Consider the following 17,995-nt stretch of genomic DNA (forward strand, 5'->3'; position numbering starts at 1 on the left):
AGGACCGATCCAGAGCGCATTTTTGACAAACCCTCCACCTCCCCAAACTTGTCCTCTAAATGCTCGACGAAGAACTGAGGCTTTGTGGAGAGAAAAGACTCCCCATCAGCTCTCGTACAAACTAAGAATCGGGGCGAATATTTGCTACTGCCATCCTGAGATTTACGTTCCTCCCACGGCGTGGCCAGAGAGGGGAACGTTTTCGGACTGTACTTTTCAGCATTAAATTGAGCCCGAGAACGCTTAGAGACTGCTGGCGGCTGGCCGCCAGCGAGAGATGATGTACCACGCTTCATTGCGGGTCATCCGCCCTGATGCCACCCACTCCGACCAAGGGCCCTCCCCACGGGCGCCACCCAGCCGCAGCAATAGCCACCTGGCAGGACGGCCATTGCCGGGAGTCCCGATGCCCCAAGGAGATGGGCATCTACTCCTTGGCATACGTGGGGAGTTAACGGCGCAGGCATCAGTAGAGCGATCCCTGTGTTGTCAGGGGGCTACAACCAAGAGGGTACATGGCGGCCCCACCACAACGGGCTGGCTACCGTGCTGGATCTTAGGTGCAAAACTGTTTAAGGTCATCGTCGTCGCAGGTAAAAGAAACACTGCAGAGTGCAGCGTGGTAATCGCCCAAGAGATCGAAAACGAGCGGGACACCATTGCAACGACGAGAAAGCCGGCTAAAGGTCTAATTGCACGACGGATACAGTGCACCATGTAAGGCGCCCTTCCCCAATTGGCTCGCTCTTCGGAAGAATTTAGAAAGATGGAGGTCAAACCCGAGAGGGGACCATCACATAAAGCCGAAACATTTGAGACTCCTTTTAGTTGCCTCTTACGACAGGCAGGAATACCGCGGGCCTATTCTTACCCCCGAACCCGCAGGGGGGAATGGCGTTTGTTTAGACCCATGCATAAATAGAGCTACAGAGTTTGGTGCATAGTTAAAATGTTATAAAACAATGCATTAAAAACATATGCAGGAGTGCAATCTCTCCTGTACTACATCAAATCTAAAATTACTGTGGGCTTCTGTAATAACCATGGCGGCATGGAGTTAAAAGCCTGGATTTAGGATTGTACATGCTCTGGCACACACTGCACGCAGATCCCAAACAGCATCATTGCTTGTGGACAATTGGAAAAAAGGCATTGCAAAAGTGGACAAGAAAAAGTACAGTATGCAGATCAGTTTGGAGCGGCAAGAAACTTAACACGCCTGACACGCCACGAGAAGCTGCCACCAGAGTAGCGGTTCTACAGCATCACCACCAAGACAATATCGGGCCGGTCCTGTAAGCACACATGGCCAGTCTAATCCCATCATGTAGTGGAAGCCCATCATTTTCACAAGTGTGGAACAGCAGCTACATAGCACGCTTTCCTGTGCTATCACCACCTAACGGATGTATGTTTGGACATCAAGAAAGCCTAAAATGCTATTTGGAGCCACAATATCTTAAGAAGTTCCATCAACTGATGACTTCTCTGTCTTCTGTTCCTCCTTAGGCCTCACAATTATAACTAATCAGTTGCAAATGGAGGAATTTATGAGACGAGCAGTTTTAAATTCTAAAACATGAAATGTGTGAGTGTTTTTCTTTTTAACTGTTCACATACTGTTTTGAATTTCCCTGAGTTGAGGATTGTGGACATAGTTCTTATTTTTAAGCACACAGTGAGATTTCTAGGCCTCACATCTGACTCTAGTTGCCACACCTCAAGGACCTGAAAAAACAGTCCCTCAACACACTCAGTATTTTAAAATACATGAGTTTTCGGCTTGATTGTAAGTGCACAATGTACGGATTTGCAAGACCCCCTGATTTTGAAACATCAGACACGGAGCAGCATGGAGGACTGGTCAGTGGGGCCTTTAGAATGAGCCCTGCATTGAGCTTCTATGCTGTGACTTGTGAGCTGCTGCTCCATGTTAGAGGTGAGTGTGGCTGATTTTAAAGTTTTACACTAAGCTTGGAACAGAACCCAATCTTGGCTCCTAAAGAGGCCCGGAATTATTTTAGACTAGATGAATCACAGGAAAGATTGTGCCTTTTGGTCTCTGCTTTTTAACATTTTAAATAAGTTTTAAAGTTGTCTGCACTGCTGGTTCCAAACAAGGCAACTCTCGTGGCTGTTCAGTGGTTTTCCCCAGTGATGTCTTCAGGATTCACCTTCTGTGTGAATACACTGTAGTCCCTACTCACCGCAAAGCTCCATGTAATCCTGAAGGCACTCAGGCAGATAAGACATCTACAAGGCAAGCGGTTTCTCATCTGCTCTGATTCCCTTACTGTCCCACAATCATTGCAAGACATGTAGCCTACAGAGAAAATGGTTCAGGTAATATATCACCCAACATACTTTCTTCAACAGAGGGGGAAACAGGCATCATTCTGCTGGATACTAGAACATATAAGAATCAAGGGAAATGAATAAACAGACCAAGCCACCACGCAGCCCTGCAGGGAACATGAGGTGATACAACGTGGCATTTCCCTGCAGTCTGTCAATTTGCTTCCATGCAGTTGTAGCAGAAGATCAGCTGGCAGTGAGGGACAATAACCTGAAGTTGGTAAAACCAACTATATGACAGTGCCATTTCTCATACTGATCAGTCAGGTAGGATGAAGTGACCCTGATCTGCCATGAATTGGGCACTGTTCCCTACGGCCGGTATTACACTATCAAATTTCTTTGTCAAATATCTTTGTCCAATATCTTTGTCAAGGATATTTGATGGTGTAATAGGGAACTTTGTCAAATGTTGTCCAATATTTGATCAAATCTAGGGCCTCACTGTAGATTTGATCAAAGAAGTCGCTTGTCTTCTGTTCACCGCGATGTGACATGTTACCACATGGAGCACTAGCATTGCTGCATTCTGTCGTCTGTAGTGTTTTTATAAACATTGCTGGTAAATATAATTGGTGTTTGCCGACAACTACAAAATTAATAGAGATGTATGAAGCTGATGAGGTGCTTTACAACGTGAGGCACGCTGAATACAAAAATAGATTCCGAAGATTGGAGACCTGACCTGACCTGACCTGACCTGACCTGACCTGACCTGACCTGACCCTCTCCTGTAGCAAGGAATCAGTGTGTTACAATGAGCCTGTCTTCTGCAGATGTAGCAGTTCTTAAGTGAATATTTTGCTTTGTGATATGAGGATACACTTCACTGAGCACATACAGAAATGTATGCTCATCCATTCTTAAGTAATTGATGTACAACTTGACGTCCTCCACTATAAGCTCACGTAACAAGCTTTGTTGAATGCTTTTATCGTGTCATCGTAAAACCCACGGCTTCACCCAGGTATGTTTCCTTTTTTCCCCCCACTTCTTTTCCGCATGTGCACACAGTACAATTGTGGTACATGCAACTACTGCGGTTAATAACAAGTTGTTGTTGTCAGCCATCTTGAACTTTGATGAAAAATTTGATGACAGTGTAATAACCCTTCTAGCACAACGTCAAAGATCTTTGTGAAATATATTTGACAGAATATTTGATCACATCTTTTATCAAATCTTTGACAAAGAAATTTGATAGTGTAATACCGGCCTAATACGTGGCTTCTTACTCAAGGAAGAGAGAGCCTCCCATCTCCACAGTCTGTGGAACCTGTGGCATGCAAATCACTGTACGCCACATATATTATTATAAGCAGGCAGAAACGAATTTATGTTTTTCTTTTCAATTCTCATTTTAATAATTTTGCATCCTATAGTCACATTGGTCTTATAGAATTTTGTGCTGCAGCTGCGCGTCTGGCTGGCCTGTCGAGCACGCCCTTGAGGTCGCATAATGTGTTTACCTGCACTGGTAGCCATCTCCACGGACTACTGCCTGTGCCTGAGCTCTTCCCTCGTCCGACCTCGCCCTTTGTTGAGTTTTTCGGGAGCAAGGGTGGTCGCAACTGTCTGGCAGTCTGAGTGTGATTATCGACGTTACAAATAAACACTGTGTATCTGGATACTTATTCTTTAGCTTTGAATCTGGAGATGAATTGCTCAACAGATATAATGTTCACTGAAACTGCTGATTCTGCTAACTCCTCATTAAGGGCTTCCTTCATTTGCAATTAGTTCTTGTGAATCATCATAAGGTCTCTGTATACATCTGAGTTTTATTTCACATACTGATACTTAATTATCAGCTTTTTGTACGTAACTTACGATGTAAACGCTGGAGAATCCATAACAATCAGACGTTGGCTTTCATTTGTACTCGCACAATAATTAGCCTGCAAACAACTTTCGAGCAAAGTGTCTGGATGCCGACACATACTTTCAAAGATAATCAATATACTGTATTTTGACCTCATTGACCCAACAAATTATCACCAGGGAAACTTCAAAATCAAAAAGTTTACAATTCTGAGTTCGTTTTATACAGCACACAAATGTAATTATACAGCATAAATAAATTATGATGCATTTGTTTAAGAATTCAATAAAGAAATGCTAAAGTTTCTTTGTTACCTAATTAAATGCCACTTTTAATTCGTAATGACCTCTTGTGCCTCAGAAACGGGCGAGTATGTGCAACTGACCATATACAAAAATGAAATGCTGTGTGTTAGTCCCACTAAACACAAAAATGGCTTAACTGATGTGGGTGATGCTTTTTTTGTTGAATTTTGTATGAAAGAAAAGTTTGGAAAAGTTGCCTAGAAACCTGGAAAACTCTGGAAATACTGGAAGAGCTTTTTTCTATAGGATTTTCATGAATTTCGTCATTCACGACTGAAATAATCAATATGAATAATTCATTTTTTTTTTTTTTTTGTTCATTATGGTCTTGGACTTGGAAGCATCTGGTCTGTGTGTCAGCACGGACTGGATGTTTCACACGTTCATACATAATGTGTTTGTTAGAACAGTAATTCATCTGGAGAGCTTCTTCCAGCTCAGATAAGTCTGTGTTTGTATTCATTTATTTTTATTTTGCACTGTTATATTTCCATCCTTCTCCTCATCTACGCCTTGGACCAGCAATGGTAAAGTTAATAATATTTTTTTATAATTTTTGTACAATTTCATTTTTTTTTAGTTTTATTTTTTAAATAATTTTGTCAGAAGTTAGGACTTAATTTCATCTTCCAAATGTAGAAACTTGGCTAAAAGTTGTTCTTAGTGTGGTTCGTTTCAAAACATGGTACAGCACACAAGGATACAGTGCATATTTTGCATTCATATTTCTCTGCGCTCATTCTGTTTCAAGTAGACTGTATGTCTACGCCACAGTCTGCATTTCTTGAACCAGTCACTTGGGATGACATTTGGAAAGCGCCTGCCAGTAAAGTGCACAGGATTCACATCATCCTTTCCTATCTCTTCTCCGATCTGAAGCAAATTTTTCCAAGAATTTCTCATACCAGACATGAATGAAAATCTGCTAATGGTATTTTTCTCCATGTCAACGATCTGTGAAGAGTGTGAGCATTCAAAACACAAGATCCACACCACGAAAAAATAAATAAATAAATAAATAAATAAACCTTTTTGTGTCATTTAACAGATTTACGTATAGATCCAACTGAGCTTAATAGCATGTCAGGGCAGTCTACTGCACCCATACTTGCACTGTACTCATAGTCGACAACTCACTGCGGCTTCATTACTTTCTCGCCAGCCTTCCCGTTTGTCTTTCCCGGGTCACACAATTCTGTAGTGTTACAGAACAGTCAACATCAACACTTCTCTCTTGTTGCAGAACTTGATGACAAGCACTTTGACAGTTGACATAAAATCAACTTCTCCTCATTTAAATTCAGAAAATTGCGCCTGTTGCTACATGCAGTACCACATGCTGCTGTTCTATGGCTGTGAAGCCAGAGGAACAGATCTGGACTTGTACACCAATTGTCAACATACAGGTTATGTCTACATTCACAGTATGGTTCATTAGTGTTGCCACTATATTGCCAGATTTCCCCAAATTATGGATTTCAATTTCTGTTGTGCCTGCATATACAATGAAATCAAAGACATTTTCACTTTTACAAATCATACAACAGAAATGCCTTGATTCTAAATCTACTTCATTTCGAATGAATGAATTGTTTAAAAGATACGCAACCTTTGAACAATAATGGAGTTTCATAGACGCAGAGCTTTTTGTATGGATTAAATGCACTGCAAAACGAACAGTATCAATTATTTTGCTAATTTCAAACAAACTGACATCTCTATGATTCAGACATAACTTCATTGAAAAATGGAGTGCTCTGGACTAATATTCCTTATTCTTAACTTTTTAATGCGGGGCACAAGAAGCCACATACCAATGAATCAATACAGTTCCTCAAGACCAGTATCTTTCCAGGTGGATGGTCGAGAATGATTCTAACGTATTTGCAATGGTGAAAGTGTAAGATCAGTTCATTTCAAATGCTATAAATTTCATCCCATTTTCTGACTGAAATAGCACGAAAAAGGATAGAACACTTGAATCAGGCGCTAGTTGGCAGTTATGTCCTGCAGATGAGTAATAAAATGCATGCAGTGCTGGACTGAAATCATGCTTTTGCCAATCAAATCTGTCAATAAGGCATGGCCTTTTACAGATTGATTGGTCTTCACTTTCAGAATCTGAAGAGGGTCGGGGGTTGATTTGAGTGGAAGAGACCGAACTGCGAGGTCATCGGTCTCATCAGATTAGGGAAGACTGGGCAAGGAAGTCAGCCATGTCCTTTCAAAGGAACCATCCCAGCATTTTCCTGAAGCGATTTAGGGGAATCACGGAAAACCTAAATCAGGATCGCCGGATGCGGGATTGAAACATTGTCCTCCCGAATGAGAGTCTAGCGTGCTAAACCACTGCGCCACCTCGCTCAGTCAGAATCTGGAGAAGAGCTATCCTGGCGAGCTCTATTAGGTGAAGTATGTAGATTCATTACAACAGGTTTATTCTGAAGAATCATCATCGTCACTACAGTTATTGAAAATGCCTCACAGACTGTCACTATCATTCCTCATGAGTATCTCCAGAATCTCTTCGTCAGTGCATCCATGCCAATGTGCCATTTGTTTGCACAACAAAAAATCCAGATGAATAGGCAGAAAGCTAAAAGACACCACAGAAGCAGAATGCGGATGATCACACAAATCAGCTACCATGAATGTCGAACAGCAATTGTGAAATCTGACAGAAATACTGCTGATAGTGGAACCGGCTGATGGTAAAAGCCATCATTAGGACTCAGGTACTAGCCAGGCTGCAATGGTGAATGCCATCTGCAGTGCCCATGGGAAATACCACTGCAGCGGCTAATGAGGTCCACAGCCCCCAAGGAAAGGTGGAGTGTGGCCGGATATCACATCTGCAGCATTCAAAGGGTTAATGACCTTGCTCCTGTGTGCCCACACCACCATTTTATCATGTCCTCAAGATTACAATGTCTGTTGGATTCTACTCACTGTCTCCAACTTTCTGTTTGCTGAATATAGTCCTCCTTTACCATATTGCCTGTCCCCTACCGGTTTTCATTCCTACCTAACCACTATCTGACTCAGTACGAATAAACGTATGATCACCACTCCAAAATTCCCTCCCCCCCCCCCCCCCCTTCCTCTCTGATTCCTAAACTCTCTACCTACATATATGCATCCTTTCCATTTATAGCTCCCCACACAGCCTTAGCACCCAACATTCCACATGTTCACCCTGATTAGCATTTTATTTTTGTCTAATAACTCTTTCTAAATAAATTCACCTACAGATGCAAATGGGGCTATTGTACCTTCAGGATACTTTACCCATGAGGAAGCCTTCATAATATCTTTAGCTGAGAGGTGCATGTACTACATAAAGATAATGGGATTCCGCTTTCAGTACTGTGTCCTATTAAAAGTTGTCCTGACCATGGCTGCAGGTAGCATCACAGTTGTTATACCAATCACTTCGGTTTTTGCAGACAAGTTGGAGCTTCTCCAAGTACCAACTCAACAGAGAGGACTGTTACTTCTGCTCTGTGAGCTAACACCCAAACCTCCAGATGTCAGACACTCAGATCAGTACCAAACGTTATACATCATTAGAGTATCGACTCAAAGCCTGATTCAGTTCATATTATGTGCAGTTGTCCAGTGGAATGGGCATAAACGTTAATTTAAAGTAATATCAGAACTATGGAGCACAGAAAAAGCATAATTTTGAGTAACTATTACATATAGCTTCCTCTTTACAAGAAGGGGGATAAGGAGATACAATCAAACTATCAACCAATCTCACTTTCGCTGGCTTTCTCAAAAATATTTGAAATGGTTGTGTTCAAGCTTCTCACTGCAAATAACATATTGTCCAAGTCGCTGTTTGGATTTCTTAAGGGTTCTGAAACAGATAAAGCTATTTGCACTTACAGTGAGAATGTACTTAATTTGTTAGATAATAAATTAGAGGCTACTGGCATTTTCTATGACCTGTCAAAAGCCTTTGACTATGTGAATCACAGCATTCTCGTAAGTAAATTAGAATCTTATGGTGTCACCAGCAATGCTGCGAAATGGTTTGACTTTTTTCTTTCTAACAGGAAGCAAAGAGTGTCATTCCAAAATACCTGTGCAGTAAGCTGTCAGTCTTCATCTGATTAGGAATCAATTACACGTGGTGTTGCTCAAGGCTCCACCTAGAGTCCATTGCTTTTCCCTGTGTACATTAATGAGCTCTCATCTGTTACATTGCCAGATGCTAATGTTGTTTTGTTTGCAGATGATACAAAAACATTGCAATAAGTAGCAAGTCAAGTACAGATTTAGAAATAGCTGCTAATCAAATTTTCACTGACATTAATAAATGGTTTAAAGCTAATTCATTGTCATTAAACTTTGAGAAGACCCACAATATGCAGTTCAGAACCTATAAGAGATTTCCTTCCAGCATGTGTATAACATATGAAAACATGCAGATCGAAGATGTTAACCGTGTTAAATTTCTGGGATTACAACTAGATAATAAATTCAGTTGGGAAGGACATACCACAGAATTGCTCAAGTGCCTAAACAAGCTTGTATTTGCAGTGAGAATGATGTCAGATGTAGGAGATATAAATATAAAAAAAACTTGCATACTTTGCTTACTTTCATTCTATTATGACATACAGGATCATATTCTGGGGTAAATCATCAAACCGAGCAAAAGTTTTTAGGGTGCAAAAGCATGTGATAAAAACTATTTGTGGTGTAAATTCCAGAACATCCTATAGAAACCTGTTCAAGGAACTTGTATTCTCACCACTGTTTCTCAGTATATTTATTCCTTAACGAAATTTGTTGCAAGTAATATATCTCCATATCCAACCAGTAGCTCAATACACAGTTTCAATACTCAGAATAAGAACAATCAACATAAACACCTAAAATCACTCACCTTGGTCCAAATGGGGTCCAATAGTCAGGAATACACATTTTCAATAAATTTCCAGTAGCCATTAAAAACTTTTTGTTTCAGAAAAAGCAAGGTTTAAAGAGAGTTCGAAAGACTTTTTGATAGGCAACTCCTTCTACTCTATAGAAGAATGTCTTAACAGACACCGTTAAGCCAACTTCAGTAAAAATGTCTGTTAGATTTCAGTTTTGACAGCACTCAGTCACAACAGTCAAGATTAGGTATTTCTGTATGATAAATTTATTAATAGTGCACAACAATGTTTCATTCTGGCAGCATGTTAATTCTGTAAATATTAGCTGTTCCAGTTTACCGCATTGTACTCACCTATTTCGACAATCTCCTGACAAATGATCAGGGTAGTAAGTATTATATTCAAATGTTTTATGTTATACTTTATGACATGTTCCACACCCACGAAAATCATCTCATTTTTTGGATCTATGGAACAAAAACTGAATTTAATCCTATCTAATTTCACAGGGAAATTGGTAGAGCATTACACTGTTGTACCTTGGGTCATAGATTCATATCCCAATGACGACAAATTTTTACTGCATTATGCACGAAAGTGTTATATGGGACTATTAATACTTCCGCACGTGGGATGGAATTGTTTCTTTATTCTACTATTCAGATTGTTTATGTTTATTCAGTGAAACTACAAATACATTAGCTGCTTCATCACGAGTGGTGCCTGTTCTAACGGACATGAGCAACAGAACACAATACCTATCTATACAAATGTACTCTATAGGTTTGCTACTTTCACCCTAACAAAGCAAAAGCAGACTGCCAAAAGAACATTGCTACAGACTCCGAAAAGTCCTTTTACATGTCAGAAAAATGTTCTCCCCTGTGACAGTTTCACACATAAACAGTTACAACAAAGTCATCAGTTAGATCTGAACACAGGACGTTTAGTACGACGGCCTCACACTCTACCAACTTATGCACATGAGATTTACAAAACCACCGTTCATGCATACACCTTTCACGTGCTTTGTAGTTCTGGTGTCACTTTCAATCACCGTTTACATTTGGCACTGATCTGAGTGTACGACATCTGTAGGTTTTGGTGTAAGATACTTTACAATAAAGAAAGTAGTCTTAATAAGACTTTCATTACAGTTGCAAAAGACATTGATTAACCTATACAACTTGCATATCTGCAATGGCAAAAAAAAGACAACATGTAATACATTTCTGTTTGGTCACATTAACAACTATAAACAGTGAGAATTCAGTAAGTAATATTTTTTCCTTCAAAGAACTGAAATGTATCCAAATGGCAATAACACGGTGCACAAATGGAAAATGGGGTCAGGTGAACATTTGTGAACCGTCTGTATTTTTTTGAAGTATGACTTCAAATGTCATGTAGATGACATTTGTGATGTATCTGTTTGTTTCAATAGCAGATGCCATTGGTGTGTTTTGTTCATTTGGTTCTTGTATCAGGTTATTTACTATACCATGTTGAACTAGTGTAGATAATGAGCGAATTGAAGAGCACAATACTGTCATTCCGTTTTGACCAGTGACGGTCATATTACTGGAGGCCAACTGAAGATGAAGGTATCACGTGTCTGTTTTGACCCATGACGTAACTGTGTGGTGTGACATATTTGAAATGGATCGTATCTGTAGAGGGTGTGTTGCAGTATATGGTGGTGAGCTGTAGTGTGGGATGTTTGTTTCTAAATTTTTTGTGACTGCTGTCGGTGATTCATTGGACTTCTTGAGTGCTGTTTGCGAAAATAATACTGGATGAGTTTGCAGCAGTTCGTTAGTGAGTTATTTTAATGCTGGTGGTTTGGGCAATACATTTATTTTTAGGTTTAGAATTATTAGTGCTGTCTGTTGTTTATATTTGGAGACTTAAATTTATGTTTCATCTTTTGATAGTTATGGATATGAGAATTAAGTACACAAGTATGTCCCTGCATGCCACAATGGGGACAACATGTTGACCATGATAAAATTCCTACAGTTATTTGGTTTAAATGCCGAGTATGTGAAGTGTTACATTTGTGGAGGAGGTACGAGACTGACCGAAGCTGGTATATGTGGTGCTGTCAGCATTCTATGTGGAGGGGTTCCTAGTTTGAGAAGTTTAGATTGGCCATTTTAGAGATTGTATTGATGATATATTACTTTTGCTACCATTGGTTTTCTAGATTTACATGATGGCTGATTTGGATGGTTTGCCGTCTTATTTTTATTGAAGTATGTGTGAGATGTGTGTTCACGTGCATTTACTGTGTTAACAAAATTGGTGTATTGTGTTGTTAGCTGCTTGTAATTATGTTTGATTGTGATTGGGAGATATTGTGGAGTTGATTTTATGTACATTACTGGTCTAAAACTTTCAGTTTTAATTATGTGAGCGAGTTTTGGTTTGGTGGCATTGTGGACTTCGCTTTAGCTATATAAGCCAACTGACCTACCTACGTAGCCAGACAGTTAATGTCATTGGCTTCGGTGCGGAAGGACCTGATTTCAATTCCTGATACCTCCTCAGATTTTTTCTGAGATGTAAGAAGGTCTGGTACAGAGTCTACTCAGATCTTCTGAGGTCAAATTTGGAGCTGCTTGACTAAAAAAGCACCAACATTATCAGGATTAATCTATTTGTAATAATGGCTGTAGGGATTGCAACATGCTGATCACGTCACACAATCATGGAACTGCTTTGGAGGCACAGTCAGCCAGTCAGAACAGGCCTAAGACACAACCCATCAGTGGTGTTTACTTACTTTACTAGACCAACTGAAGTGTTAGATAACAGACTTGTCAAATTGTGTAGGGTTTTGTGAGTTCATGGATTTCTTTGGAGCTACTATATAAGTCAAGCAAAATTACCGACACGAGTTTTTGTTCAGGTTTTTTCATTGTAGTTTTGTTGATTGCTGAGGATTTTATTTGCTTAATCTTTGAGTTAGTATTTGTTTTGGTATGTTTTTATTATTAGGACTGTCATATATTTAGTTTATCCACACCCAAAACCACCCAATTCCTGTGGTTGTTCCATTAGTTTAATGATTTTTCTGCAATTAAATACTGTTTGTATTATTTGTTCAAACGGCTCTAAGCACTATGGGTCTTAACATCTGAGGTCATCAATCCCCTAGAATTAGAACTCTTAAACCTAACTAATCTAAGGACGTCGCACACATCCATGCCTGAGGCAGGAATCAAACCTGCAACCGTAGCAGCAGCACGGTTCCGGAATGAAGTGCCTAGAACCTCTTGGCCACAGCAGCCAGCATATTATTTGTGTCTGCTTGTATGTGTAACGAGCAACGTCATGGTCATCATATTGTATAAGCTCAAAATAGACGTTTCAACCATCTTTATCAAGGGTTAAAGCTGACAGGTGGTACTGCATTCTCCAGTTTGGCCTTTTATAGTTACACTGACGCCCACAATGAAAACCTTTATTTTCAAAGTGTGGTCTGACATTTTCTGCTTTTTAATATGTTGGAAGGCATCAACAACAAGAAAATCACTTAAAATCTCGCATTTCCAATGAGGTATTGTTAGTTCACTGGTTTTTGTTATGTTTTCGTGTTGATCATTTCTTGAGGCTCATATTTTCACCAGGCTGAGTGTGTCACATCTACATAGGCGCAATGTTGCATTGTTTACTACTTATAGAAAATGAACCTAAACCGAGTTCATTAAGGTTCTATGGGCAGATGCTTGGGGATGTAAACATTTTAATCACCATAAATCACAAAAAGTAATATACTGAAACTTACCTCTCCATAAATCACAAAAAGTGATATACTGAAACTCACCTCTCCATCATACGAACCACTAGCTACTGATGAAAGACGAGCAGGATGTTTTACAATGCAACTGACTCCTTCTTTATGACCTTCTAAATTTCCAATAAATGGTTTTGCAAAGACTCGCTCAAGCTTCACTGCATTGAGTGCACGTATATATTCTCGAGGTGCTTCAAATGGATGAAGATTTGGATCATAGTTTCTAGGAACTGAAATCAAACAGACAAAGCATTGCAGGCAATGATAAGTTTTTCGCAGTCCAACATTTCTGAAAATGTAGAAAAAATATTAGTTTGTCAAATATGCTCATTTTTACAGCCATTCTGATTACAACTTATTACATGTTACACACTATTAATCTCACTTATAGAAAAATGGGTTTGATTGATAATGAAAGACATTACAATATTTACCTTTCAAAATTTTCGTTCCATTAGAGGCTGAATTGGATTGGCATTGGAGTATTTGCAGTAGGCATAATAGACAAGAATTTTAAATCAACTGAGATAGAAACTGAGTCTGTATGTGAAATAACTGTGGCATTAACTGTAACAACTGGAATCAAAGCTACAGAAGCAAATGATTACTAAAAAAGTAAAAAATGAATTATGTCCCCTAGTATGTAAGTATACAAGCCATGTTATACTGGTTGGAGGAGATTTCCATAAGCCCACACTTGACAGGCAGCATTGATACTTCACAGGTGGCAGACAATATAAAACTTCCTGCAAAACAGTCCTAAAAGATTTCTCAGAAAATTATTGACATCAGATGGGTTAGCATTCAATCCATGATGGAAATATAGACGACTTGTTGGTGACAAATAGATCTTACTCCTTTGACTGTGTCCACAGAGAGATAGGAGTCAGTGATCACAAATAAATTGTAGCAACAATGAACACCAATATAAAAAGCACTAGAAAAGCCTATATGTGCAGTAAAATTCATAAGGAGGTGTGTACCTTACTTCTCAGGCATGTGTAAGTGGCAGTCAAACGAAAACTCAAGATCCGATATAATGGGAACATGGAATGGTCGGGTTAACCGCAGCTGACGATACCAAAACACCAATACCTACGCATAAAACTACGAAAATTAGAATCCGTTATTTACCTTGACCTACCAACATCCACAACTACGAAAAATGAAACCAAAACCACAACACCTCAAAAATTCAAAAGGCAAATATCCCTACGTAAATTAAAATACATTCAAAGCACAATAAATACACAAAGCATTACATAAACTCCACGCCTTAATGACGTCACACACCATGACACCCTTAAGTCATGAGTCAAAGCAGACGGGTGGAATCGGACGCTTCGTTGACCTGACTCGGAAGCGTCCGATTCCACCCATCTGCTTTGACCCATGATTTAAGGGTGCCATGGTGTGTGACGTCATTAAGGCGTGGAGTTTATGAGTTGGTTGTTGCTTTTGACGGCGCCGTGTGTGTGTGTGTGTGTGTGTGTGTGTGTGTGTGTGTGTGTTTGGGATGACCGACATACTCTGCAGCACCCAAATTTGTTGGTGGTAAGTAATTGTTTTGTAGTGTCTTTTTTTTATCGAGTTGTAATGTTTTGTGTATTTATTGTGCATTGAATGCATTTCAATTTAAGAAGGGATGTTTGACTTTTGAATTTTTGAGGTGGTGGTGTTTTGGTTTCGTTTTTCGTAGTTGTGGGTGTTGGTAGGTCAAGGGAAATGACAAATTCTAATTTTCGTAGTTTTATGTATAGGTATTGGTGTTTTGGAATCTTCAGCAGCGGTCGACCTACATAGATCAAGGGAAGTGTCCGATTCCTGTAGATTTTGTAATTTTTTTCTTTTGTTCGTCATTTTGTGTGTTTTGGGATCATGGTGGTGGTTTTTTTTCTTTTTTTCTATTATATTTAGCTTGTCCCCTCCCTAAAGTCACATTGCACAGTAATCCTGTTGAACAAAATCTTACTGTTGCAAGATAATGCCCTCCCCTACACTGCCAATTGGACAAAGGCTACAACTTTTTGGTTGGGAAACACTGCAAAACCCCTGTATAGCCCAGATCTTTCACCATATGGTTTTCACATCTTTGGCGACATAAAGAAACACGAGTGGGTGTCGGTTTTAGTCAGATGAAGAAGTGCAAGAAAGAGCGTGGTTTTGGATTTGTCAGCAGTCGCTTGAATTCAATGAAACAGGAATTGCTCATCTTGTCTCCCAGTGGGATAATGTCTTAATGAATGATGAAATTACTTTTCAATGGAACCATTCTATGGTCTCACTATGGTGAGTGTTCAGTTTATATTTGACTGCCCCTCATAAATGAGTTGTCTGAAGTTACAACAAACAGTCAACCAAGCTCTAGAAAACATGCACAAAGCACAACAATCAGAGAGCTACAACAGCAAAATATTATCACATCAGCTGTAACAAAACTAAAAAAAATACAATCATGTGATAAGGCTGCCAATGTCACATAACAGTGCCCAGACACCTGAAAGAATCTCTATTAAGTTCTGCTCCACGCTAGATCCATTGAGTAGAGACACGTTACTTGTCACTGGCAAAGAACACAAGTCACATCTACATAAAAAGGAAGCAGAACTGAATGACAGAACTAAAATTTAATATTACATACTCATTTGCAGCAGATTCCTAGAATATATCTTCATGTCAAACATTATAACCTATCTCATTCAAAACAGCCTTCTCCGTGGAAACCAATGGGGGTCAGGAAACTTATTAAGATACTAAGCTTGACTCTTCCCACAATACCATTGGTGCTATGGATATAGTAATCCAAGTTGAGTCATCGTTTCTACGCTTTTGATTAAATACAACAATAGCTTTTGAAGAAAAAGAAAACCTTGATGTAGGGTAACTAACCGGCTTTGTGACAAGCAAAAGTCCTGTCAGGTAGGATACAGCACATTACCCTGGACGGAGATTCACCTATATTGAAGCAGTTATCTGATGTACCCCAGTGGAAGGTAATAGGGCTGTTAATGTTCATGTAACACATCAACGATTTAAAAATTTAGAACATTGCATTTGTTGCAATCGCAGGCTTTAAAAAGAGGAAAATTCTATCTGACAAATTTGTAGTAAACAGTCAAGTTGGATATCGACAGGACAGTAGCCTGGTGGAAAGACTGGCAACTTGCTCTTAATACAAGGTTGTGCACTTCACGAAAAGTAAAACGTCATAGCTCTAACAGTTGACTTCAAATCGCTTCATTCAGGGTTGATCATGGAACTCACCTTCTGCTACCATCCATTGTTATGATACTGTGTACTTAGGGGAGAGCATAAATTATACTCTAGTCTTCTAAATGATTGCATGTCAAGTACGATTTTCAGTTAAAATTAACTGTAAAATCCACATGCCGTATGACTGATTGCGTCTCACTTGGCGTTTGTGTCACAGCAACTCTCAGCGCAAATCACATCACACAAATTTGGCACAAAACAAGAATAATAAACTCACCTTTGTACAAATCACGTTTCGTTTCACGCAGATAATCGTCTGGATTCCGACAGAGAACTTTAACTTTCATTGTCACTTACAAACAAACTCTACACACACACACACATCTCAAGTAAACATTGCAACCACGCTTTACTATCCGTATTGCAAAGACATTTGCTACTTTACACCAAAGTACACATTGTCATTTTGAAGTGATCACCACAGTCTCATGTCAGGTTGTTGTGACCACTACATAAAATTCTCGGCAAGTAATAATTTAATAATTGTTTTTTGTGTACAAGATATTTAAAAAACAGCACATATTTATATAGGACGTAGTGTTGGTCAGAAATAGAAGAAAAGATCCGCAAACTTATGTCTGACAACCAGATGTGAGTCGTTTTGTTTGTAATGAGTAACTGATGGTTGAAGTCATTGTGCGATAAATTACTAGCACTGTCGAAAAATTTTACTCTTGTTGGTAGTCAGCGACTATGATTTATGAACGATGGGACATCAGCCCATCGTGCGACAGTACCTCGTCGCAACATTATAAGGGCGATGAAATGGTCGGGGAGATCCAATACCATGAGCTCCCCCCCCCCCCTCCCTCACACAATAATCTGCTTTGCTTTGGTAGTTTAGTTTTTCAGTTTCTTTGTGTCAATTTTATATTTACTGGACACAGTTTCTCGCGTTTTCGTTTGTGTCAGAAAGTAACCAAACTCGTGACATTTTACAAGTTCCTAACGAGGGGCGAATTATTTAGTCTGACCTGTGTGCTTTGTTAGGTTACTTTTTTAATTTCTGCATGTTAGTTTAATTTACTAGACACTGCTCTTTCCGTCAGTGTTTACAGTAAAGTTCTGCCGCACATATTTGTCCATATAGTGTAGTTTTCCACCGTCTTTAGTATGGATAGGTACTGTGACTGCTGTGTGCGGATGCGAACTGAGTTGATGACATTTTGTTCTCAGGTCCAGGCTGTGTTAGATTCCGCTACATAGCTAGAGGCTGCAGTGGATGGGATTCAGCAGACGTGTAGCACGAATCATGAGTCTGCCGATTGGTCGGCACCATTGGCCAGACAACTTACTGCTTGTATTATGATTGATCACTCACCCATGGTCGAGTGGGAGGTCGCCTCGGGACATGGCAGGCTGTGAAAGATTTCCCATGAGGCAGAATGTAAGGCCTCCCCAGTTAGTCTGACAAGCAGGTTCCAAGTGCTAACTGTAGCTGACAATGTCACTCAGCCACATGCAATCACTTGTCCTGTTTCAGAGGAAACCTCTCAGCCTGCAATATCTGGGCAGACAGAGAGGGTGAGTTTGTTAGTAGTTTGGAGCTCCA

At 39.7% G+C, this 17,995-nt stretch overlaps 1 protein-coding gene across 1 annotated transcript in view; it reads right to left on the bottom strand.

Annotated features, from left to right (window-relative positions):
• LOC126260078 (DDB1- and CUL4-associated factor 13) overlaps positions 1-16,824 on the bottom strand; it is a 60,484-nt gene extending 43,660 nt beyond the window's left edge. The window contains exons 1-2 of the mRNA XM_049957283.1: positions 16,661-16,824; positions 13,201-13,400 (exon numbers count right to left, since the gene is read on the bottom strand). Of these exons, the coding sequence (XP_049813240.1) occupies positions 13,201-13,400; positions 16,661-16,730 (270 nt within the window). The 5' untranslated portion in view covers positions 16,731-16,824. The remainder of the gene's footprint in view (positions 1-13,200; positions 13,401-16,660) is intronic.
• Between the last annotated feature and the right edge of the window lie 1,171 nt (positions 16,825-17,995).

Source organism: Schistocerca nitens, chromosome 5, assembly GCF_023898315.1.
Source record: "Schistocerca nitens isolate TAMUIC-IGC-003100 chromosome 5, iqSchNite1.1, whole genome shotgun sequence".
In the NCBI taxonomy this organism is placed as follows: domain Eukaryota; kingdom Metazoa; phylum Arthropoda; class Insecta; order Orthoptera; family Acrididae; genus Schistocerca; species Schistocerca nitens.